This window comes from Carassius auratus, chromosome 31, assembly GCF_003368295.1.
Source record: "Carassius auratus strain Wakin chromosome 31, ASM336829v1, whole genome shotgun sequence".
Lineage (NCBI taxonomy): Eukaryota > Metazoa > Chordata > Actinopteri > Cypriniformes > Cyprinidae > Carassius > Carassius auratus.
Window position 1 is genome coordinate 3,226,059 of NC_039273.1, and position 24,938 is coordinate 3,250,996.

At 34.1% G+C, this 24,938-nt stretch overlaps 1 protein-coding gene across 1 annotated transcript in view; it reads left to right on the forward strand.

Annotated features, from left to right (window-relative positions):
• LOC113051163 (ubiquinol-cytochrome-c reductase complex assembly factor 1-like) overlaps positions 1 to 24,594 on the forward strand; it is a 37,999-nt gene extending 13,405 nt beyond the window's left edge. Inside the window, exons 3-10 of the mRNA XM_026214755.1 lie at positions 1,615 to 1,616; positions 3,274 to 3,430; positions 4,495 to 4,567; positions 4,896 to 4,953; positions 6,180 to 6,288; positions 16,339 to 16,416; positions 16,558 to 16,671; positions 24,062 to 24,594. Coding sequence (XP_026070540.1) covers positions 1,615 to 1,616; positions 3,274 to 3,430; positions 4,495 to 4,567; positions 4,896 to 4,953; positions 6,180 to 6,288; positions 16,339 to 16,416; positions 16,558 to 16,671; positions 24,062 to 24,196 — 726 coding nt within the window. The 3' untranslated portion in view covers positions 24,197 to 24,594. The remainder of the gene's footprint in view (positions 1 to 1,614; positions 1,617 to 3,273; positions 3,431 to 4,494; positions 4,568 to 4,895; positions 4,954 to 6,179; positions 6,289 to 16,338; positions 16,417 to 16,557; positions 16,672 to 24,061) is intronic.
• Positions 24,595 to 24,938: the final 344 nt, after the last annotated feature.

Consider the following 24,938-nt stretch of genomic DNA (forward strand, 5'->3'; position numbering starts at 1 on the left):
CTCTCTCTCTCTCTCTCTCTCTCTCACACACACACACACACACACACACACACACACATGCAGTGTGCCTAAGCAAGATGGTTGTTGCACATGGACCAACACTCCTTATTTATAGCTCTCTTTCCCAAGGTCTTTCTCACAGGAATGGGAGCGGAGCAGGAATCGAATGTTTCCTCTCCTGTCTTCATCAATCACTCCTTATTAATCCGAACATGCTGGAGAGAGGACCCCTCACTTCACTTAAAGAAAAAGGCTGTTTTGTTTTCAGAAAGAAAAAATGTTCTCATTGAGTCAAACTGAGTTTAAAATGAACCCTCTCAAGGAATCAATGGGTTGAGAGAGGTTAAGGTATAGCAGTGTATCTGTGAGAGAAATGTGAATCCAGGTGAGCAATTCATGGATAAATTAGTTAAACTTTCTGTGTGAACTATCCCTCACTACTCATGTTATTGTAAATGAATAAATATCAGACTCAGATTTACAATAAAATTTGTGAAGAAAATCTTCTGTTTTGAAATGCATCATGGAAGCCAATATTTTTTGCCCTAATTTAGCTATGAGATGAATGAAAAAAGTCAAAAATCAATAAAGTCTCAAATGTGAGAAATTAAGCCAAAATATGTGACTGTCACAACTGTTAGATACAAATTCACATTTTGAGATACAAAGTCACAAGAGAAAAAAAGATGCAGATGGGAGATAAAGCTGAATATGTAAGATTAAATTGCAATTGCGTGATAAAAAGTCACATGTGCAAGAAAGTTCTTAACATTAGAAATAGTCACAATTATGAGAAACAAAGTTGCAATATAAGAAATTAAGTTGCAAATGTGAGAAAAATGCTATTATGAAAAATAAAGTCACAAACATGATTGTTTCAGTTATATAGAGATATAAAGTCACAACTGTGAGATATAAAGTTGCATATGCAATAAATAGGCCTACTCATAAATTAAAAATAGTCATAATTATAAGATAAAGTCTCAAATGCAATAATTAAAGTCAAAATAATGAGAAATATTCACAACTATGCGAAATAAAGATGCAAACATAAGATTAAGTTACAGTTGTGTCACATTTGGAGAAATTGAGATATGAAGTCACAAAAGTGAGATATAATCATGTGAAATAAAGTCAATGCAATAATTAAGTTAAAAAGGTTAGAAATAGATAATGAGAAATGAGATGCAAATGTAGGATTAAGTTGCAGTGATGAGATACAAAGTCACAACTTTTGAAATTGTTACATTGTGAGATTTCTTTCAAGTAGCATTGAAAGATAGTATGTCATAACTGAAATATAGTTGGAATTATGAGAAAAAAAGTTTTAAATGTAAGAAATTAAGTTGCAAATGTGTGATTGTGATACAAGTTCACATTTGATATATAAAATTGCAGTTACAAGAAATAAAGTACAATTACTTTCTTTCTTATTTATTTATTTATTTATTTTACTCCGAGGCATAAACAGGCTTCAAAAGCTTGCTGATATGACCTTGAGTGAAGCAATTCTTTCATAATGAACTGTATACTGGTTATAGGTCTTAAACAAACTATACTCACACACATCCCTGTCCCGAATGACTTCACCAAACTGCTTGCTTGTTTTTTCAGAGGTGGGTGACATAGGGATGAACAACATTCAGGAGTTCCTTAAGGGGCCAGCTATAATACTACCATGTTGTATGGCCCCTCTCACCTTCTCCTGTTTCCCGAAGGCATAAGTGCAGCAGTGAAAGCTTAACAGATATATCACTGGTAATAATGGTGACATTCTCATTCCTGAGTGTGGAGTGTAGAGACAGAGGGACTTGTGACATTTAAGTGAAAACTCTATGCACAGCTACTGTATGAGGAAGAACCTCTCACCTAGCATAAGCAGTCACTCTGAAAGTGACACAAAGACAACTCAAATATTACTTCATCTGCTCTGTGCTATAAAAACATCCCTTCTTTCAAAGCGCCCAAGTGTTTTTGGTACTTTTACATGTGCGCCAATTTAATTCTATTTTAAATTACTGTAAAGATAAAAAAAATTACAGTTCATAAGTTTTTTTTGGGGGGGGGGGGGCACTGTGATCTTTAAAGAGAGTCTTTTAAAAACAATCTGATGATTCTTGTTCTTAATATGAGATTTTGAATGTATGATATTTAAGTGGGTCTTCCGTAAGTCATGGCAAAAATGCACGACAGTCGTTATTTTTTACTTAGAAAAGAAACATCTAAATAAACTACATTTTGTAAAATGTCAAATACAAACAAATACAATGTTATTTTGGACATATTATAATATTCTTTTAAATTTATAGTACACCCAAAAATGAAAAATCTGTCATAATTTACTGACTGTCAATCTATTACAGACCTGTATGCATTTTTTTCTTCTGCTGAACACAAAAGTAGATATTTTGAACAATGTGGGTAACTGAACAGTAGATGGTCCCCATTGACTTGCTATAAATATTATTTTACCATTAACTGTTAGAGCAAATGATGACAGAATTTTTGTGTGTAACCCTTTAACAATATTGAAGTATGTGATTATAGCACAGGCCTTTTTTTTTAGTTATCTTATCTGGTCTACTCTAAATTATAAGTCACATATTTGTAACCGGTTGTGATTTTTTCCCAGGTAAACAGAAAAGTAAATTAATATATTGACCTCTTAGGAGTAAGTGCATCTATTAATTATTAGTGCTATTGTCAGTGCATTGTGCAATAATTATTTTGAAATTGATTCATATGTTAGTTTGTAACTATTGACATTTATAACATTTGCATACTTTTATTCTTCTTGGTCAGTTGGTTTATTAGGCATGTTATGACCAATTAAGGGATAATCAAGAGTTGGAACCGCCTCTATCTTTCAAGCAAGATTGGAAATCAGTTGTCAGATTTGGTATTTTGCCGGATAACAGCGGACGTGGATGCTGGCGTCTCCAATCACTCACCGCGCATAGCCCTTCACTACACACGAGAGGTGTGTGGGATGCTTTTTCCGATCCCTTTCCATTCGTCTATGAGGAATACTGTCTTATTTTTGTTCTCTGAAAACTTTCTTAGGCCATAGAATTTAAATTATTTTTATCTAGGTATATCTAGGAATAATAAAATGTAATAAAAGTGTTGCCTACTTTTAGCTTCAAATAAATGTAAAACTAATATTTTTCCTCAAAAATAATTTCATTTCTGATTCAGAAATTCTGAAGGTCAAGTCTTAAGTTGAGAAATATATCTTCTCATTTCCTCCTTAAACTGTATATGATATATCAGCATTTTCCATAACTCTAAGGTCAGATATGTTTCCATATTCTGTTACAAGCTGCATACTGTTAAAGAGACACTACAGACCACAGAAGAAGAGGTGGGAGCCTTCACCAAACTGATTGAGGCCATAGGCTTCACCGGTCCCCTCAAATACAACAAATGGGTAAAGAAACAATCTCATCTAGTGTTGATAAATGATTTTCTTTTAAATAGTGACCTTTTTATATTTGATGTCCCCAATCTGATCACAGTTTCTCATAAAATGTCATGTTGCATTTTATATATATATATATATATATATATATATATATATATATATATATATATATATATATATATATATATATATATATATATATATATATATATATAATTCAGGTTCAGTGCCTTGCTCAAGGGCACCTAAGTCATGGTGTTGCCGGCACAAGACTTAAACCCACAACCTTAGGATTAGGAGTCAAACTCTCTAACCACTAGGCCATATATATATATATTTGGATTTTTACTTCATTATTGTGATAATTGAGTTCCTAATTAAATCTTATTGATCTCATTACCACAATGTACATTTTTTTTTGCATTACTGCAATATAATATGAATATATTGAGTTTCACCACCGTGAGAATTTGGTTGCAATTTTTGTTTAATTATGCAAATGTCACAATGGAAAGAAAATTTAATGGCTTTAAAAGATCTGTTTTTATTTATTTAAAAAAATATTTTACATTTATTTTTATTTTTGTTATTAAGGGTATGCAAAAATACACTTATTTTTATGCTATTTATACAATATTAAAATACTATTATTATTTATTTATTTAAAATTTGGGGTCATCAACCTGATGTTTTGCATCTGCAGTTTACTGGTACCCTCTTAAGTTGTATTTCCCGCCTCCACACCCCATTCAACAGCTCGACGAAGTTGACACTGTCACGTTGTGGTGCTGGAATGATGACTTCATCTCATACTGCTACCTGTTTTGTGTTTTCAAAAGCAGAGGCCACACTTTGTGAAATCTGAGATGACTTCCATGTCAGAGTCATCAGCATCATGGCGGTCTAAAACTTCAGCATGTCAGCTTCATTTTGGGGCACATGTTTGTCTCAGTAAACTGGATGTAAATGTGAACACTGTGGTGTCAATTTCATCAGATTCTGCTTTTGATCACACCGGATTGAGTGGCTTTTTGATCATGTGTGCCACAAATGTCTCTCTTCTCTTGCAGAAAATTAAGATAGCTGCCTTGCGCATGTACACATGCTGTGTAGAAAGAATCAACTATGACCAATTTTTTGAAAGTAAGTGTTTTTGGTCCTTAATTATATTATGTTTTTTTTAATCTCAGACCTTGTTATGGCCATGCTCATTTAATTTTTTTGAAGAATCCTAAACACCCCTTACTTTATCTGAAACATTGAAGTGAGCATAAAAGGACCTTTTCAGCAGCACCTGAAATATTTATGTGGCACTTTACAGCTGTGTTATGTTGTTTTCTTTAGCTGAGGAAAAAAACAGGTGTAAAGGCAATAGCGGTTTTGGAATCGGAGCCCAAGTTTGCATTGGTTTGGCTATATGTGTTTTCTCCTTCTCCTTTATGCTGTCCTGTACTCCCTCTCTTTCTCCCAGAGTGCTCTCTCCCTGACACGCTTAACTCCTGGTTCTTGGTGGCACAGCTCCACGTTTGGTGAGTTTTGGACACAGTGTTGTGACATTGGGTCATTCAAATTCCAAATCCTGGATTGGTTATTCATGTAAAGCATTGAGTTGATTAATATTCATCTACTAATTGGATTGCAAAAGGTGTTTGAATAGACCTTTTCATTCTGAGTGCAATGATGCTCTTTGAAATTATCAAATCAGCTTTTGGATTGTTTTTCAACAGAGATTGCATCACTTTGTGCGTTTGTGGTTTTAATCAATCACAATAAAACATGTTTTGTTTTTTTTTACTTTAATTTTTTACTCTATAATATTTGGGGAAAATTGTGCATTTTCTTAATTACATTTGGACTTTTTTTGTTATTCTGCGATATTTTCCTAATTTTATTTAATTTTTCTTTTGTTTAAAAATTTTCCATATCCAGATGGATTTTATTTATTTATTTATTTATTATTATTATTTTTTACTTTCTCTATAGATTTGGCTTAATTGATTAGTCATCTAGAAGTGTAGATCTTTTATGTATATATATATATTTATATAATATATATTTATATATATATAAATCTTAGTTTTGTGTCATTCTACATTTGTTTAAAATTGGACAAAGTTATTTAGAAAATTTAAATTGTTGAAATTACTACAAATGCCATGATTTAATTATGTAATTAATAATTCTATAAAATTTTTAATCCAGTATGGATTTTGCTACAAATGTCATTGAAGTATTTAATTCATTTTTGAAATCCATCATCATCCTCACCAATGTCAGCTATGCTAATGCACAGATGATCAGGATTGGCTGACCTCATGAAGAACAAGTGAATATGTGATATTATCAGAATGAGACTAATGATTAATGATGATGGTTTGGTGCCAACTCTCTGTACACTTCCAGCTAAAGGCACATAGTGCTTGCGTGTGCAGCCATGCGTCTGCATGATGATTTACTGTGTTTGTGCAGAGAAACATGGACTGGGAAAACTCAGTCTGGACTCGGTCAAACTCACCAGTAGTTAATTCATACATACACGCACACACACGCCTTATCGCCTACAGTATTCATTAAGGAGTAGTTTGGAAATGTAAAAATAGGTGCAAACAATGCGAGTCCATGACACAGTATCTGGCCACAGATGCTGAGAGTGTTGTCTAGCTTGATCTCTTAAGTTTGCTGGCTACACAGATCCTGACAAAGCACAGCGTAACACAATCTTGAGTCAGAGTTCTGCTCTCCTTTGCTCTGGCAGGATGTGTCTGATCCGGATGCGGCAGGAAGGCAGAGCTGGGAAGTACATGTGCCGTTACATCGTCCACTCCATGTGGGAGGACGTGGAGCAGAGGAGCAAGATTATGGGAGTAAATAGATTCAACTGCCTCTTTTGAGAAACCTTGCCATTAGTGTTTTATGCTTTTTGTGTTTTGCCTTCCACAATATTGATAATCTGTCATCTGTCTGTTTGCTATTTGGGCATCTTGAGATCATTTCTGACCGTTAACAATGCTTGCTTGACCATTAAAAAAAAAAAATTAGATCACAAGCATGTTAGTGTATTTTAGATCCAAGGCCACTAATAAGTGTCTGAAGCACTCAACAAAGATTTAGACATGAGCTCGGTCAGGTTCTCAGTCTCCGGTCAAACCTCATGTTTTCAGATCTGAGTGGGCCCATGAAGACCTCTACTGCAGGGTCTGTTGAAAAAATAAATAAAAGAAAATAAAAGAAATCTATATATATAAAAGATCCTGCGCCATTTGTTTCTTGATGCCAGGTTTTGATATGTGTGACATTCAGACATTTTTCAGACAATGTTCAAATGCTGTTTGAGATCAGAGCCTCATGAATCTAGTACTAAGTACTTTATGCTTTTTATACAACAGATAGCTTCTCCGCCAAATGTTGTAGCATGACTGATGATCAGGTCTGTTGTTTGGATATGTTGAAAAATGTTGAAATACACTAAAATACTGCCTTACACACACACACACACACACACACACACAGGTTTTAGGATGTAATTACTATGCTCTACAGAATGTGGAGGCATTTGGAGCCGATCGCTGTCCAGCAGAGTAGCAAAAGGTGTTTAAATCTCTGCGAGGTCAGTAAAGATGACATGCTTCTGCTGTGCAGAGAGTGCACATATATATGCGTGTGTGTGTGTGTGTGTGTTTGAGAGGAAGCCAATGCAAGGCGCCTTAGGGGAACTTCTGTCAGAAAGGGTGGGAACAAGACTTCAGCCCAGCTGTGAAAACAGAAATCTCCCTCTTTCCCCACACTTTTTTTTTTTTTACATCCCCCCCATCTCTACCTTCCGTCTTAATCTTAATAGTACAACTGAATTCGTATTGCTTTAAAAAACTAGCACAACTCGGTCAAGATCTGTGCATGTCAAATATATATAATGTATAACATATAGCAGTGGCCTGGGTCATGTATTGCATAACGCTGTGAACTAGTTAACATGAACCAGATCAAACCAGCGGCGGCTAATCAGTCACCGCGACCTTATGGATATACCAGAACATGCGATGGCTGGACGCGAACCAGCCGTCGACAGATTTCTTTTGACTGTCAGGTAGAGTATAAGCAGTTTTGAGGTGTCAAGTATTTTATTCACGCTTAATAGCTTAGAATAGAGAAAGCTTTGTTCTCTGAGAGAGATCTAAACCAAAACCTTAAAATTTCCTGGTAAGCAAGCTGTTAGATAGTTAGCAAAATAAAATCCTTGTTTGTTAATGCATGTTCAAATGGACATATGACTTTTTGCGTTACATTTAAGCATTTATCCAAAGCAGTTTACAAACAGAAAAAAAACTAATTGTCAAAGAGACAACAATATTCGTAACATTTTATTTTATTTTATTTTATTCCTTAAGTCATTTTTAGAGGTTAGCAATTAAGCCTGGGTAGTGACTAGTCAACTACTTTATAAAGGCTTTTTACATATATTTTTAGAGCTGATGCTTTTAATTTGTATCCTGACAGTGAGCTACTTAACTTTTACACAGTTTATTTAAAAATAAATAAATGAATACAATTATTTATACTATTAAGCACTGTTTCTAAACCTTAACATGTTAATATGGACATCTTTGGTGTGTGTGTGTGTGTTAGATTTTTATAGTTTTTTTTTTCTTTTTGTAATGTCCTGACATGAGGGCAGTGTTTTTTTTTATTTTATTTTTTTACGTTTTTTTAAGATACTTTTTAAATGTACAAATAGTGTAACTACTATTAAATGTCTTAAAACACCTGCATTTTTCTCTAATCTGGTGCACTCCATCTACTTTAACTTCTTTGAACATATTAAAAAAACACAAATTCTCAAATCATATTGAAAAAAAATTACAATTGACTACATGCCCCAGGCAACTAATTAACAAGCTGATTTTGATAATATGCAGTTGATGCAATATGATGACCACAAGTACATGCGTCTAGATGTATAATTTCTCGTCCATCTGTGAAACTGTCAGCCTGTACAGTCTGTTTGTCTTAAAGCAGTGTTTCCCAACCCTGGTCCTGGTGTGCCAGAAGCACTGCATATTTTGTACGTCTCCCTAATCAAACACACCTGATTCAACTCATCAGCTCTTTAGTAGCGACTCCAAGACTTGAAATGGATGTGTCAGATTAGGGAGACATCCAAAACGCGTACCATTAGAGGGTTTGAGACACACGTTTTATAGCAATAGTTCATGAATTATGAACATTCTCATCATTTATGTCATTCCAAACATGCATGACTATAATTCTTCTGTGGAACACAAAAGTAAAGATGTTTTTATTGGTGTGCTGGTTGAATCCTCCCTACAATTACACTGAATTTTAACTGGGGACTTAAGTTGAAGTATCAAGAATGATGTAAAAGCACAATGAAAGAACCATAAAGTAGAAATGATTGGACTAGGTTTGACAGTTGACATTAACCTTGGTTAAGTATAGTGTGAAAATACTTTTTAATGTGATATGACCTTTCTTCCTATCTTACTGAGTAAGAAGCCTTAATGAGACTTGTGTGTGAGGAAAAACGGTGAGCACTGGAGTAAAATAAGTGCACTTAAAAATGCTTTAAATGTCCGTATTTGTGTGTTTGTATTTAATGAACTCAGCACCTCTCTTGTGGCACACTGTGCAATGACTTTTTCCATAATGTCACTTTCCCCCTCTCTCAGAGCCCATAAATCAAAAATCTCAATTTTCTCATGAGGACTTTTAATATAATCCTCTAGTTTTTCAGATGCTCTGCTCAGCCAGTAAGATTTTACTAACTTATAATATTGGTATTGCAGTGAGTATATTAATAATAAGTCTAAAATTAAAGGCCAGATGAAATTTGGGCTCCCCTAGCTAGGAATGTCAAACTAATTTTGTGTCCCTTTAAAAAAAAAAAAAAACGAAACCTCAGTGTACCCATGTAGAGACCATAAATGTGGTGTTCTGGTTCATGACATAAATTATTAATAGGTCAAATGAAAAGAATCATGTGCAATGTATTAATTGTTCATCAGCATCTTTAAGATTTAATTTACTCACCAACTTGGTTATTAGAGAATGTTAATAGCAATACTGACAGGAAAAACAGTGAACCACCCCAGAATATATTATTATTATTATTATTATTATTATTTCTAACAAAATTGTGTGACCAAAATAATATAATATATATATATATATATATTAGGGTTGTGTCGATAGACGATAGTCAGAGATATCGACGATAACATATGTCTCTGTCAATAGTCAAGATGATATTAGGCTCATTCTCCTATTAATGTATTAAATTATAATAATAATAACTTATTTTTATTAGACGGCCTATTATAATTCGGTTATCAAACTGCCCAGCTATTTCACTTCAGCACCGCATTTCACACACACACACACACACACAAAAGAGGATTAGAGCCTGTAGTCAAGTGAAGAAATGTTAACACTTTGACTCGTTAAATCCATGAAATGAAAGGGATAGAAAACGAGGAGTTGGTGTTCCACACATTTGAAGGCTGGTACATGGCAATGCGATTTTGTCATTCGTGAGAGATTAACTATTTCTTGGCGTTACAAATAAAGACAAAATAATAACAAGGCGGCAGAACGAACTAATCCATATTGTGTGCGTTATAAGTTAAGTGATATATCACACTATAATGTGATGCATGCAAAATACATAGTTTGGTCTGTTACAAATCTCTATCCACAAACAGATGTACATAGTCTGCAGATATAAGGTATTTCATTGCATTTAACAAGTAATCTGAACGGCCTATATATGTGCAATATTTTAAACGAGCCCGCACTACCTGAGTTTAATGCCAACGTTATGTTAGAAGGCATCATATTCTTGTTTCTGTGGCGGTGCGTCGAAACTATGCATAAAAATATCTTTATGGGAAAAAAAAACAGCAAAGCTGAATGAGATGCAGATTCACTCTCTGCCACCAGGTGGCACTTAAACCGTTTCTTTGGTTTCCGCTGTAAACAATGCAGCGCTGCACTTATGAACTTTAATATGTATTTTACAGAAAAAAATACAATCTAACTTTTCTAAAAAGTTCCCTTCAGACCAGCATTCATATAAACTTCTACCACTAATTGAATCAAGATTTGTTTAACATCTCAGCCGATTTGGATCATCACATATTTGAATCGATTTTCCGGCTTGAGGTTAATCGTTACACCCTAACTTGCCAACCATAGTTGATTGTTTGCTTCAGTTGCACTACCAAGGACTGAATTACTCCAAAAAAGCTCTTTTCATGCTGAACAAATCAAAATGACCATAGTTGAAAGCCAAATAACAGTGATTAGCGACATTTGGTTGCGTTTACAAGTTATTTTTAGGAGGGGGGTTATCCTTTTTCCAACTCAGTGAATCTGTTTTTTTTTTTTTTTTGACATGTAGTAACAAGATTCGAGAGCTAATCAACACAGGTGGACCACAATCTAGTAATCAATCCCACAGTATAAATATCGCTGACTTACCTCTATCCATTGACAGTTTATCAGCATCCCTCCTCCACCCCATCTCCTCACTTCTAGTTCACTTTATAAATAGACGGGGAAGTGGTGGTACTTTAGGTTCGGGCCATTCCCGAGCTCGGAGCCCTTCCCCGGACAGCACACCAAATACGCATTCCATACCGGCTAATTATATGTAAGCGTGAACTTGTGAAATGTTGGTGTTATATCTTTCACTTGGATGTTATAAGTTGCACTTAGATACGGTGCCTTGCTCAAGGGTCTCACCTCGGTCGTGATATTGAGGGTGGAAATGAGCGCTTGTTATATATTTTATCTCAATATTTAAATATTGAGTTCCTTATGGACTATTGTAGTCCATGGGTTTTTATTTTCTTTTATATATATATATACATATATTTATAAAATGTACTGACTTTTTCAAATGACTTCATTTCCTCCTATTGGTCCATTTATGTATATATTTCTATAGTTGCAATTGGCTCATAAACGAACGCTTAAATAAACATGCTCAGTCATGAATTATGGCCAACTCTCCTGATCAGATCTCATTTATATATTATATCAAATTAAGTGTGTGTGAAATGGAAAAGCCGTTTGACTTTTGATTTTCAACTTTTGGTTCAACATGATTTTGAAAGAGATGTGAGTGAGGTCATGGCGTCGGGCACATTCTGGCTGCCAGTTCTTTTGGGAACAAAGATATTTGACCTCTGTCCTGGCAGCGGCCATCGATTGGCACTGTATAAAAGTTACCTAATTTTCCATCACTGTCTTTCTTTATATATATATATATATATATTATTTTGGATTGTATTTTTGGTTATGGAGTTAAATTGAATTAAAAGTTAAAGACGTTAACTGTAGCTTAACATGTGCTAACCAAGCATAATTTTGTTGATTGCTTTTTCGTCAACTACTTTCCGGTTTAGCTCCACCCACTTGACATCTCATTGGCCCATTATTCTGGTTCACATAACTGCATATTAAACATCAAATATGTTCTGACTGGCTGTTTGTGTGTCACATTATGCAGCAATTTCATATTCAGTATGGCCAGACAAATAACTGTTTGCTCATTCAGTTATTTTTATCCTTTTATTTTTGCTTTGTTTAGAGTTATTATGCCTAAACAAATAAAATATTCATAGATTGTTAGTTTTACTATTTACTTATTGACTTGCAGTGTTTAATTTGGCAAAATAATTCAGTTCAGCTGGAAAAATTGTTTTCAGTTTTAAAATTAATATATTAATTAATTTATTTGTATTTACATTTATGTTTTAATTTAATACATTTTTCTTCTTTAAAAAAATATTAAATAAAATATCAAAGAAAGTTTTTGTAATATTAAATGTTTAGGGGTATTATCATTTCATTATGTAATAACTTAAAGGGACAGTTTGCTAAAAATGAAAATTCTCATATTTATTAACTAACCCTAATGTTGTTTTAAGCTTTCTTCTGTGAAAATATTTAGAAAAATGTCTCGGAGTTTGTTTTATACATGCAGTGAAATAAAATAAGTCCAATGTTGTTTGGACCCCAACTTTATTCAAAATATATTTTATGTTCCACAGAAAGTCAAACAGGTTTTGGTGAATAAACAATGGCAGAATTGTCAGTTTGGTTGAAATATCCCTCAAATTTGCTACATAATGGAATAACCCCTAATATAAACCGCTTGTATTCACTGGGAACAGCAGCTCTGTGAAGACAGGCACATGTGTGCACACTTTGACCTGATGTGGAAGTCTGTTTTCACAGGCCAGAAATGAGGAGGCATTTCCCTTTGGGCCCAGCCCTGAATGCAATATTTTTTAAGCTGTAAAAAATTGTGTGTAATCAGCACGTCTGGCAGGTCCGTAACATGTCCGTCCCGTTGGATCGGGATACAGTTACTGTGATGGAAATGAAAGGACCCCCACTCACTCAATCCTCACAACGGTTAGGTTACTTTGCCTAATTGAGCTAAAATACTTGTCATTTGTGCCATGTTAGACCAGATCCCCTTGAACTTTACCTTTACACACACGATCGTGTGTGTGATTCTGGAGTTTCCTAATCTGTAGTAATAACAGTGAAGTGAGATATGACACTAATTTTGCGGTATAGAAGCTAGATTCTGCCTCTCAAGCAGTTTTTGGTCCCTCAGACTGATTAAATATCCCAGCCTGGTTTTAGGAACCTACGTCACAACACGGGAAAGGAGGATGAAGATGGATGAACGCGAGGGGAGATCAGGGTGGAAACAGGGAGGGAAAAATTTAAAGGGACACTAAGTAGGAATTACTCCCATCTAGTGGTGAAATTGTATTTTGCATTCAAACTAATTTTGCTCTCCAGCGCCTCGCTTTTTCAAATGCGCGTTGCATCTACGGTAGGCGATATGTACCAAAAGGCTTTGACAGGATGTCTTCTAATAGCACTTCGTCGAGTTTTCCTTCAGGTGAACAGGTGTGTTATTTCAAACAAACTGCAACATGACAACAAACAAACGAATGTTACAGTATGAATTACTGACTGTGGAAAACATGAAATATTGTAATTAGTAGTTATGTCTTCTTTATTCGTTATATTTTCTGAATAATGTGCATTGTTAGATATAAAAAAAATATTGTAATATAGATTGTAACACTGACTTACCTGTCGAGAAGAAAACTGGCCACTTCAGCGTCTCTTTTGAAATCTTTATCCAGCATTAGCTCTTTCCACCTAGAAAAAGCTTCCCCGACATTAACTCTTGTTTTCTGTAATCTACGGTCACGTTTCCTTTTACGTTCTATTTTTGACTGTTTTGACGACGATGTTTTCTTCTCCTGTGGTGCGGCATATGTATGGTCCATAATAAGAATGCAATCCAGACTTTTAAACTTGCCGGTGCAGTTTCAAGCGCCTCTCACTGCTCTGCACCTGCGTTTCTGGCTCTGACCGAAAACGCGCTCTGGAAACGCGTTGGCTTAGTACTTTTTGTCCCTCTCTGCTATTTTAGTTTTGCAAGATGGCGGAACTACATGGAAGCCTCCGTCGACCTACCCGTCCCATGTATATAAAGATAATAAATTCTTCATTTACAAGGATTAGTTTAAACATTGGCATAGGTATTTGTACACCATTGAGGGCATATTTATGAATAAAAATATTGATTTTAGATAATAAAATACCTAAAAAGTTACTTATTGTCCCTTTAAGACGGGAAGGAAATAAAAGGAGAAAAGAAATGTAGTCAAGTTTGTAAACAACAGTACTAGTGTGTACATACTACTGTAGTGGTTACAAACATATTTACTTGAGCTGAATAACTACATCATTGCCTTCTGTAGAGCTGTCTATAGCTGAATCGTATTTGTTTTATAATTGATTTACATTTAAGTTATTGAACTGAATTGAATCAACATTCAACAAAATAGAACTGAATAATGTAATTTTGATATGATTAACAGCTGATATTTCAGTTGTTTCATAACTAAATAGAGCTAAATAATATCACAATTTTCTTCTATAAAGCTGCCTAAAACTGTAGCTCAAATTGAAGTCATTTCATAACTGAATTTTGAAACATTGAAACTTGTCGCACTGAAAAAAATCAACATTGAACTGAATTGAGCTGAAAAACAACACTGTTGGCTTCTGTAGAGCTGCTTATCACTGAATTACATTTTTCATAATTGATTAACTTTATTGAACTGAATTGAATCAAATCAACATTCAGCTAGATTGATCTGAACAATGCCACTATTGTCTTCGAAGTCATTTCATAATTGATACATTTTGCCAGATCCACAGTTATTGTACTCAATTAGCTGTATAAGCTGAATAATGACACTTGAACTGAATTGTTCACTGATCCATTTGGTGACCAGTAGTAGAAGACTGGTGAGTGTCCTTTTGAGTATTTCAGTGAATATTTGAATCATTCACTCAAAAGGATCTGTTCAGAAGAAGTCATTTGAAGCAATCGAGATTTGTTCAGCTGAATCAATTTGTAGTGTTCTCTGAAAACGAAAGAGCATTGCTCTGAATGAAAGTTCACTAAGTGTGTTGAATGTTTCTGGCTGTGGGCAGGGAACTCAAAGCAGAGCGAGCGTGCAGAGAAGAGTTAAAGCACAGCCAGATGAGATTGATTATTTGCAGGTCTGTGTAATTATGCACAGGTGCTTTTCTACCCCGTGCGCACACGAGCACACACACTGTGACCTGACGCACACCAAGCATGCACAAAACCCGACATACAAGACTTAAGAATAAACACACTTGTTTTGAATATGTTTGTGTGTTTAGATTCATATGTAGTGAAGCACCTGGACAGGCCTCTCTTGTCAGATCCAGTCCTGCTTTTGTTTTCTGAGTTAGGATTGTTGCATTATCGTCCACATGTTTGATATTTAATGCCAAGGACTATTCCAGCGCTGACTGAATGCATAACTGTGATCTCAGTATTAGGCAGAGGCTCAAATAGATCCATCACCTAATAGCTTCTAAATGATGCTTTACAAATTAAAAGTCACACTGTGAGGAGCTGAGAATCTCCTCTCACTCCTCTCATTTTTTTATTATTTTATATATATTTTATTTTATCTGTTACTAGTTATGGCAAAGTGGTGCGAGTATTATGTTTTAATTCTAAATGATGACAGACAAAAGTCACAATCTCAAAACTCACTTTTTCTTTCACTCAAGGTATAATATGATTGTGCTTTTCAATGGCTGATTTTAGGGTCTAAATAAAGTGATCTGTTAATATATGTATTTTTATTTATTTTTTATTCCTCTTGACTATAGAAATTATTTAACTATTCCAACAGAATTAAATTACTCATAATATTAAAAACAGGAAGTTGTAAATTATGATTAATTGTCCTGGCAAGTATTTCAGTTGGTTAGTTACTGTCCAAACTTGTGTTAATAATGTATTTTACTTCATTGTTTCACTTGACCTTAATGCTGTACAGTAAACAAAAGTCACAGAGAAGAATATTTTTTTTCTTCTTAAGTTATGATATGACTGTACTTTTCAGTAGCTGGTTTCAGGGTTAAAAAATATCTGTTAGGAGCTTAATTAAGAACTAATAACTTTTATTTTGATTATTATATATTTTTTTAATAAAAAAAAAAAAAAAAAAAAAAAAAATATATATATATATATATATATATATATATATATCTATATATATATATATATATATATATATATATATAATTTCTTTTTTTATTTTATTTTATTTTTATTATTATTTTAAGTTTTTTTTTTTTTGACAGATTCAAAACAATAATAAGTTAGTGTCCAATACCAATAATATGAAGGCAGAAAATTGTGAATTCTGATTAATTGGCCTGACCAGTGTTTCAGTATGTCACTAGTTATGGTGAAGTGGTCTGAATATTGTATTGCATTTCATTGTTTCTCGTAAACTCTTTCATAGATCGATGCCATTCAAAGAAAGGAGAGCATGAAGGTGATGACGGAGACATTCTACGCTGCACTTTTTGGTTATGATGAGGTAAGCAGTTAAGCCCAAAATTGTTGACTATGATCAGTACTAGTTTTGCATATCATAATTGTCAATCAAGAACTGTCAAGAGTTAAAGTGATTTTGGTGTCTCTGTAAACACATCTCATGTGTCTCTTCTGAATGTTTAAGGGAATACTGTCAGACGATTGCGTTCTTGCGGCGGCGCTCTGGAGAAACGTGTTCAACAGACAGTGTGAAGACCCCAGACAGCTCGAGCTGATGGTCGAATACGTCCGCAAACAGGTCAGTGTGTGCGTGGATGGTCAGAAGCCAGTTCTCTACTCCTGTGCAAACAGAAGTGTGTGTATATACTGTACAGCGCGACCTCCTCACATACATAAACACAATGGAGTGCTGCACATCACCCACTCCGTCACTCAGATCCACTGGCACTGTGTTTAACAAGCAAACACACCCATCTCCATCCCATAATGTCACATTAATTGGGTTCAGCATTTACTTTGTGTTGGTGCAGAGCTTTCCCTTCCCTTACACCCCTACACGAGCCCCGCTTCAGACGCAATCATATGAATGCTAGAGCTGCACAATTAATTAAAAACATAATCCAGATTACGATTATCACTGCTGGGATTTAATTGTAAAAAGTGGCATTTGCAGCAAATCATTTGGTCTGTTTTTTGGTGCACAGTTAATCATTTTAAAATTGTGACAGAGAGCTAGTATAGATTTCCTGATTCAGATACATATATCTGGATTTGATTCTGAATCTATTTAGTTCATTTCTGATTAGTTCAGAGTCAAATTGATTCATTTGGGTATATTTCAATTTTAATGTTCAAGTTACTATACAAACATGTTACATTGCTGTTCAAAAGTTTTGTAATTTAATAGGTTACTTTTATTCAGCAAGGATGCATAGCAAGATATTAGTAATGAATTTCAGTTTCAAATAAATGTTGTTTATTTAACATTCTATTCATCAAATCTAATATTTCAGAAATGTAATGGTTCTACTATATTTTTAATCTAGTAAATGTCTAAGTGAGCCGCTCAAAAACATAAACAAATCTTTTTGAGCAGTAGTGTATTTAATGAGTATACAGTGTATCACGCAGCCCTTCCTCTGACTCTCACATTGAAAAACACACATCCTAACAACTACTAGTTCTAAATCCTTTGTAATTCAGGTGTTTGCAAAGTTTATACAGTTTTCTGATTCTACCATGTCATGTAATGATTCATGAGCATTATAACTGGCGTGAATGTTTGGAGATTCCTCCAGCGCACATCTTTCCCTCTGGCCAGAGTTGCATGACACGGACATAAATACAAACAGGAACTGTTGATCTGCCAGTGTTGTCACGCCAGTGTGTGTCAGTGATTTTTCTAACAATAGGCTTTTCCAGCAAGACCTTGAATAGAGCAGAATGAACTGTTCTGGTCGTTAGATTCAAATGTTTCATGGGTAACATTTTACAAGATTCAATGTAATTAATGTATTACGTATCATGAACTTACAGGGAGTAACTTTTTAATATATATATTTTATACAGCCTTTATAAATCAAGGTTAATGTTTGTTTGTTTATTTATGTATATGTATGTGTGTGTGTTTACTTTTTGCTCAAGGTATGACATTATTGTACTTTTTAGTGTCTGGTTGCAGGGTCTAAAATTATCTGTTAATGACTAATTTAATTTCCGTTTGTTATTTATTTATTTATTTTTATATATTATGTTTATAGACTTTTTTAAATTTTATATTTACTTTTTAATATTTTAATATGATTGTTCTTTTTAAGTTATATAATATGTGTATAAAAAATATATATAATGTGTTTTTTTCTCATAGTAATATAGCGCATGATTACAAGAACCTACTACTGTCATAGTTAGTGGTAAGTGCTTAATTCTTATTAATTTTATTAATTTATTTATTTGACAAATTGGCCTGTATTAAACAGTATATTGTAATGTCTACTGGCCATTATCCAAAAATAAGATGTGATTATCTATCTATGCATGATTATTCATCTGAAGACCCCATCAAGTGGTCTTCATCATTCAACAAAGCACACGATGATGGTTCTTCATCACTGCTGAGGCCATGAGCTCATTACAGGTGCGGGACAGGAATCTATTACAAAAGAGAGAGTTTGTGCGAGGTGTGTGTTGTGCACAGCAGTGTCGTTCCTGCAGGCATTCTGAGAAAAGAAAGAAAAACAACAAATAAGCGTCATCCATTGGCCCCCGAGCGTCAGGGGCCTGCTTAACTCGGGATGGAGCGAGAGGCAGAAGGAGAGCTGGAGCGAGTGAGAAGGTGAAAGGAAAAGAAAACACAGTCACAGGTGCAGCACATGAAGCAGAGAGGGGCACGTCGCCATGGCTACAGCGGCCTCTTCTGATGAAGTCGCGCGTGTGTGTGTGCAAGCATGTGCGCCGGTGCTTGACTGCATCGTTATTCAATGCTAATTGCTCTCAACAAACACTCGCTAGCTCTGACATCATTGTGTGTTTGTGTGTGTGTGTGTGTTTGACTTTCTGTTTTTAAACTCGTGCAGCATTAAGAATGCTCCACTGGCTCATTTAAAGCGTGACAACTTTTTTCCGAGCTGAGATGTGAGTTTGAGTTAGGAAATGAAAAGGACGACAGGATATTTAACCCAAATAAGCAAATTTGCTCAACCTCATGTCATTCCAAACCACTGTGACTTATTTTATTCTGTGAAATACAAAGGAAGATGGTTTGATATGCATATACAGTCATTCTCCAGCTGTGATCCTTGGAGAGTCTTTAGCCATTCAAAATCTCATTCTCATCGTGCATTAAGACGATATAGTCACACGTCCTCTTCCAGGCAGATTCATAACATTTTCTGTTGATTGGAAATTCTTCATTATTGCCCTGATGGTGGAGATGGGAATGTTCACTGCTCTAGCTCTTTTCTTAAAGCCACTTCACCAATTTGTGAAGCTCAATTATCTTTTGCTGCACATCAGAAATATATTCCTTGTTTTTTTTTTTTTCTAATTGTGATTGATGATTAAGGGAATTTGGGCTTTGTTTTCCCTCCTCTTTATATTTCTGTGAAACAGGAAGCCATGGGTACACTGTAAAAAATGTACTGTAGAATTTACAGGATTTTACTGGCAAAAAAGTTGCCAATAAAATCCTGTAAAAATGTTAATTGCTGTAAAATGGATTACAGGATATTACTGCAAAGCAAATAACAGTTAATTGCTGTATGTGAAATACAGTAGTTTGTAGTATTTTTTACAGTAACATTGAATTTTACAAGTAGTTTATTTTACAGCAATATTTTGTAAATTCACTAAAGTACAGTATTTACCTGGCAAAAAAGTTGCCAATAAAATCCTGTAAATATATTTTACAGCATTTTTTTGTAATTTCATTAAATTACAGTATTTAGCTGGCAACAAAAGTTGCCAATAAAATCATGTAAATACCCCTAAATACAATATGATGTTGTAATAATTTAACAATGAAACTGCTTTAAAGAATAATTTTAACAGTAAACTATAAAATACTGATATAAATGCATTATCATGAGCTCTATCTTAATACATGTACAAATGAATGAAAACCAAGTCGATGATGCAAATAAGTATTTATTAAAACTGGCAGAAAGACATCGCAAGGCTTTTTCTGGTAAAATAAAATTTTCAGTCTTTCAACAGTTAAATCTAATCATAAAAATAGCATAGCATCACAAATAACTGTTTAAAAAAAGGCATATTCAGAGTAGAACATTAAATTTCTATAAAAATGAAGGTCATTCAACAGAATTTGTATAATTTTTTTAAACATTTAAAAATTACAAAAAAAATGTTTTAAAGAAAAGGATTCAAATAAAATGCTGGAATCAACATTAAATCACAAATTCTGTTGTTTGAGCTTATGTTCTATTAAATTAAGAATATTCCTGCAAAAGACAATTATATAATAATAAATTATATAATAATAAATTATTATGTATAATAAATACATACTGAAAGTCCATCAACTTTCTGAGATGAGCACACACACATGAGGGTTGTCCTTCTTGTTTTGCCTCCATGTGTCCGTCTTGTATCCAGTGAGTGTAGTGATTCAAAGAAAACATCTGCACATAAAAACAAGCAAAAGCATCAGGATAAAGTTATGTATCAAATGAAACTAGCTCAATAAAATAAATGTCAAAATGCCACTTATACAATACAATCAGCATTTACCAGTACTTAAAAGGTTACTCCACCCCAAAATGAAAATCTTGCCATTTACCACTTACCTCCATGTCGTTCCAAACACGTAAAAGCTTCGTTCGTCTTCGGAACACAATTTAAGATATTCTGAATGCAACTGGGAAGATTGTGACTGTCCCATACTCTCTCCAGTAAATACCACTGTCAAGGCCCAGAAAAGTAGAAAGACATCATCAGAATAGTCCATCTGTGGTTCAACAGTAACGTTATGAAGCGACGACAATACTTTTTGTGTGCAAAGAAAACAAAAATAACAATTAATTCAACAATTAGTCTCCTCTGCGTCAGTGTAGAGCCATTTTTGGAGAGTATCTGTTGGACACACACTACATAGCCTGTTCTGTGTCAGCTGGGTCACATGGACACGCTTTCTACGTTTATTTACGCTTTGATTTGAACGAAAACAGCTATGATAATGACTTTGTTAAATAAAGTTGTTCTTTTTGTTTTCTTTGCATAAAAAAATTATTCTTGTAGCTTTGTAAAATTACAGTTGAATCACTGATGGCAGATGGACTATTCTGACGATTATTTTCATACTTTTCTGGGCTTAGACATTGTTAATTGTTTGGCAGTCAGTGGGACAGACGCAAGCCTCCCGCTTCTCAACTGAAATATCTAAAATTGTGTTCTGAAGATGAACATAGCTTTTACGGGTTTGGAACGACATTAACAGTTAACAGTGATGAATGACTACATTTCATTTTGAATAAGTAACCTTTTTCGCGAATGAAATTACTTAAGTAAAACTTGTTACCTTTGAAAAAATTAATGTGTGCAAAAGATGCCTGGTCCCGGGACGCACAATGTTGAGGTATGAATTCACAACCATCTGACCCTCAAATAGTCAAAAGCCACTGGGTGGACCTGAAATGAACAAATATAAGCAATAATGTAACCTACAATGCAGTATTTCAATATAAAATGTAATCTAAATTACAAGTTTATCAAATTATTTAAATAATTAATATATTACCTAATAAAATCAGCTTCAGAGTCTTGAAGCATCGAGTCATTTATTGAACCGATCCGTTCAAAAAGATGAATCATTTAGCTCAAGTTTGGAGAGTTTTGATTTGAGAATGAGCAAAATAGTTTTGCTTTGGTCTTTGTTTGGAACTATATTCGTCGGTGAAATACAACAACAGTTAATATTGTGTCTAAAAAAGTAAGTAACTTGTGAACTAATTGTTTATTGAACTATGTATTTGCAATCGTGATACTCAGCAAAACAGCTCACTTGTGATGCTTCTTATATCATATGTTATGAATAAACTCAACAGTTGAACATTTAACTTAACGTACCTCATGTGTTTTCTGTGAGTTTATGTGTTCTGTTAAGCTTGTTTTGATGTTGAATGAAACGTTAATATAATCAGAATCAGTCTCGCGTTTCGATGCTTCCTCAGTCTTTTTCCCCTTTTCTTTTTTAATCAGGCTAACTTGTCCAGTCGGGCATATAAAGATGTCTTTCACTTATTATAGTAAGGCGTCGAGTCAATATGGGATAGTGGAACACATATAAACGAGTGAAATTTCAAATGTTGCTGTTCGTCAGTTATTTAGATAGATAGTAACGTTAGTTACTATGACAATCGTTCGCATTAGGTAAACACTACTTTTAAATGCTCTCAATAAGAACATTTTACTTCCAAAAAACGAACATTTGGCGTAACTATGCTATGATAGCAATTCCCAGTTTACTGCACAGAAGTTACCAAGGCCACTAAAGGATAGGAGGCTATTGTGACATGAAATCGCTTATAGATTAACTTAAATATAAAAGGTTATATTTCTTAAGTATAAGTAAGTGAACTTACCAGGAATTATGAATAAAGCCTCTTATCTTCAATCGTTCTCGAGCTGCTCCAGTCGGCTGGGTTTCTGAATTTGAATGATGCGCGCGCAATCCCATAATGCCACACTACAGTAAATTAGTGTAGGAAACACCTGCTTCTTGTAAATGAATTACAGTTGACGTGGAAATATACTGTTAACAACTGTAAAACCTTATTTTACCCATAATGCATTGCGAATTACAGCTGCATCTTGTAAAATGTTTATACAGTAAAATTCTGTAAAATTTTGCTGTAGAAACTACAGCAATTTTTTACAGTGTAGATAATTAAATGTTTATAATCATGCTGGAGTGCTCAAAATTGTGAATATGAATGGGAATATACTTCAGAGCTATTTTACTCATAAAAATTTCTAGGGGTGCCAATAATTGTGTCCAACATGTATTTGTGAAAAACATTCATCATTTCATAACTATATTTCCCCCCGTTTTAAATTCCTATTATCCAATGAAAGGTTAGCTTTTTGTGATTACTTTATATATATATATATATATATATATATATATATATATATATATATATATATATATATATATATATATAAAAGAACAAAAGGATTAACAATGCAGATTAATTTACACAGCCTTCTTTGATCATATTTAACAAGGGTGTCAATTTTCTTGGCCATGACTGTATCTCTGCATTTAGCATTGGGTTTAAGCGTGGGTCCACTCTGAAACTGTCCGTTGTCGAGTGTTCATCAGTTTTTAATTAGTTCCCGGGACACTGCTCTGGTCCTGCGTTCATTACACAGCTGTCTTCACTATAGTCCACTTTGAATTAGTTTGCCTGTTTTAAACACTAGGGGGTGAATTCATTGAGGTCTGACTTTTTACAGCACTGTTGTAAATTGAGCCTGGACTCGATCATGTTCAGCCTCTGCTTTTGGATCACACTTCTATTTCATAAATTCATAGTTTTAGGATTGATGGAGCAAATTTAGCAATCTACAAAATAAAACACCACAGCTATTGGTTGTTGTTGTAGTTTTTTTTTTCTGTATTACTTTGTATCACACTTGTGGCAAGTTTTCATGATGGGAAGCTGCTATTTATTGCCACAGATTTGATCCTGTTTAGACATTTTTTACATGACTTAAAGTACAAAAAGTCCTCTTCCAAAGCATAATTGTATTGGAATGCATTTTAAAATCTTTTAATGGGGTTTCAATGCAATTTAAATCATAAAGCAACTAAGGAAAACCAAATTGGTCATGAAACGGCAAATATGCAAACCCTCAAAACTTATTTTAGTATTGAGAGACTATTATAGTTTTTATTAATATTTTGAAATATTTTTCATTTTTATTTGTAATTTTGTTGTGTTGTTGACATTTTAGTAGTTCGTATATGTTTTCTTATTTTAATTTTTACATTTAATTTTTTGTGTTAACAATAATAAATCCTCCTGACATCTCTGAAGAAGAAAAAATTGCCTTTGTCCAGAGAACATACCGGTAGATAAATTTTTTGGTCAGAATATGCTTTCATTATATAGCAGCCAGCCCCAGTCTGGCCTGGAGATGATAAGGATGTTCTTTACTTCACACAGATGCAGTTCATCGATGCTCTGGATGGGGAGGACCTGCTATTAACTGGAGAAGTGAAATGGCGCCCCCTGGTGGAAGAACACGCCCAGAGCATCCTGAAGGTTCCCAGCCCGACCTACAATGATGCCGGACTCTGAGAGCCATCTCACCCTCCTTTATCTGTCTTTCCATGACTTTCCCCACCGGTTTGTGAGCTTCCTACATCGAAACCAAGTGTTTGGAATACAACCACAAACAAACGCACATAGATTTATTCTCTCATGTATTGAGAGTATTCTTGAGAGTAAGTTCTGAACAGAATGGTTTTGCGCTCTCCTTTTCTAAATATTCTTGAGTATTATTGTATTTATATGTCTTTCCATAAGGCTGCAATATCTCTTGGCTCTCACTGTACCACTCATCAGTGTTTACAGTGCAAATAGTTTTTTTTTTATTATTATTTCACTCAGTGTGTTTCGTGTGTGTGTGAATGTGTATTTTTTATTTGTCAGGGTCGTCCACAAATAAAAGCACTTCTCCAGTAACAACCTCTTCAGACTTCTCAGCAATCTCACTCTTTGTGTCTATATCGGTTTCATTACAACCATTTCTTGCTTTTTTTGTTTACACCTCAAGAATTTATCTGTCTTGCTGAGTGTATGCAGAATTAAATGTACTTACTGAGTGAAAATATACATATAAATAATATTTTGTAAAATGAAAATTAAGTCTATTTAGAAACATATTTTGATATGGGATTTCTGTGGTTTGTTTACATAACTAACATTTTACTTTTTAATTCCTATTATTCTTAATTAAAATTCTTTGTACTGTAGTATAAAACACATTTTAAAAACGGCAACATATTTTTTTTTAAATACATTTAAATTAGAATAAATT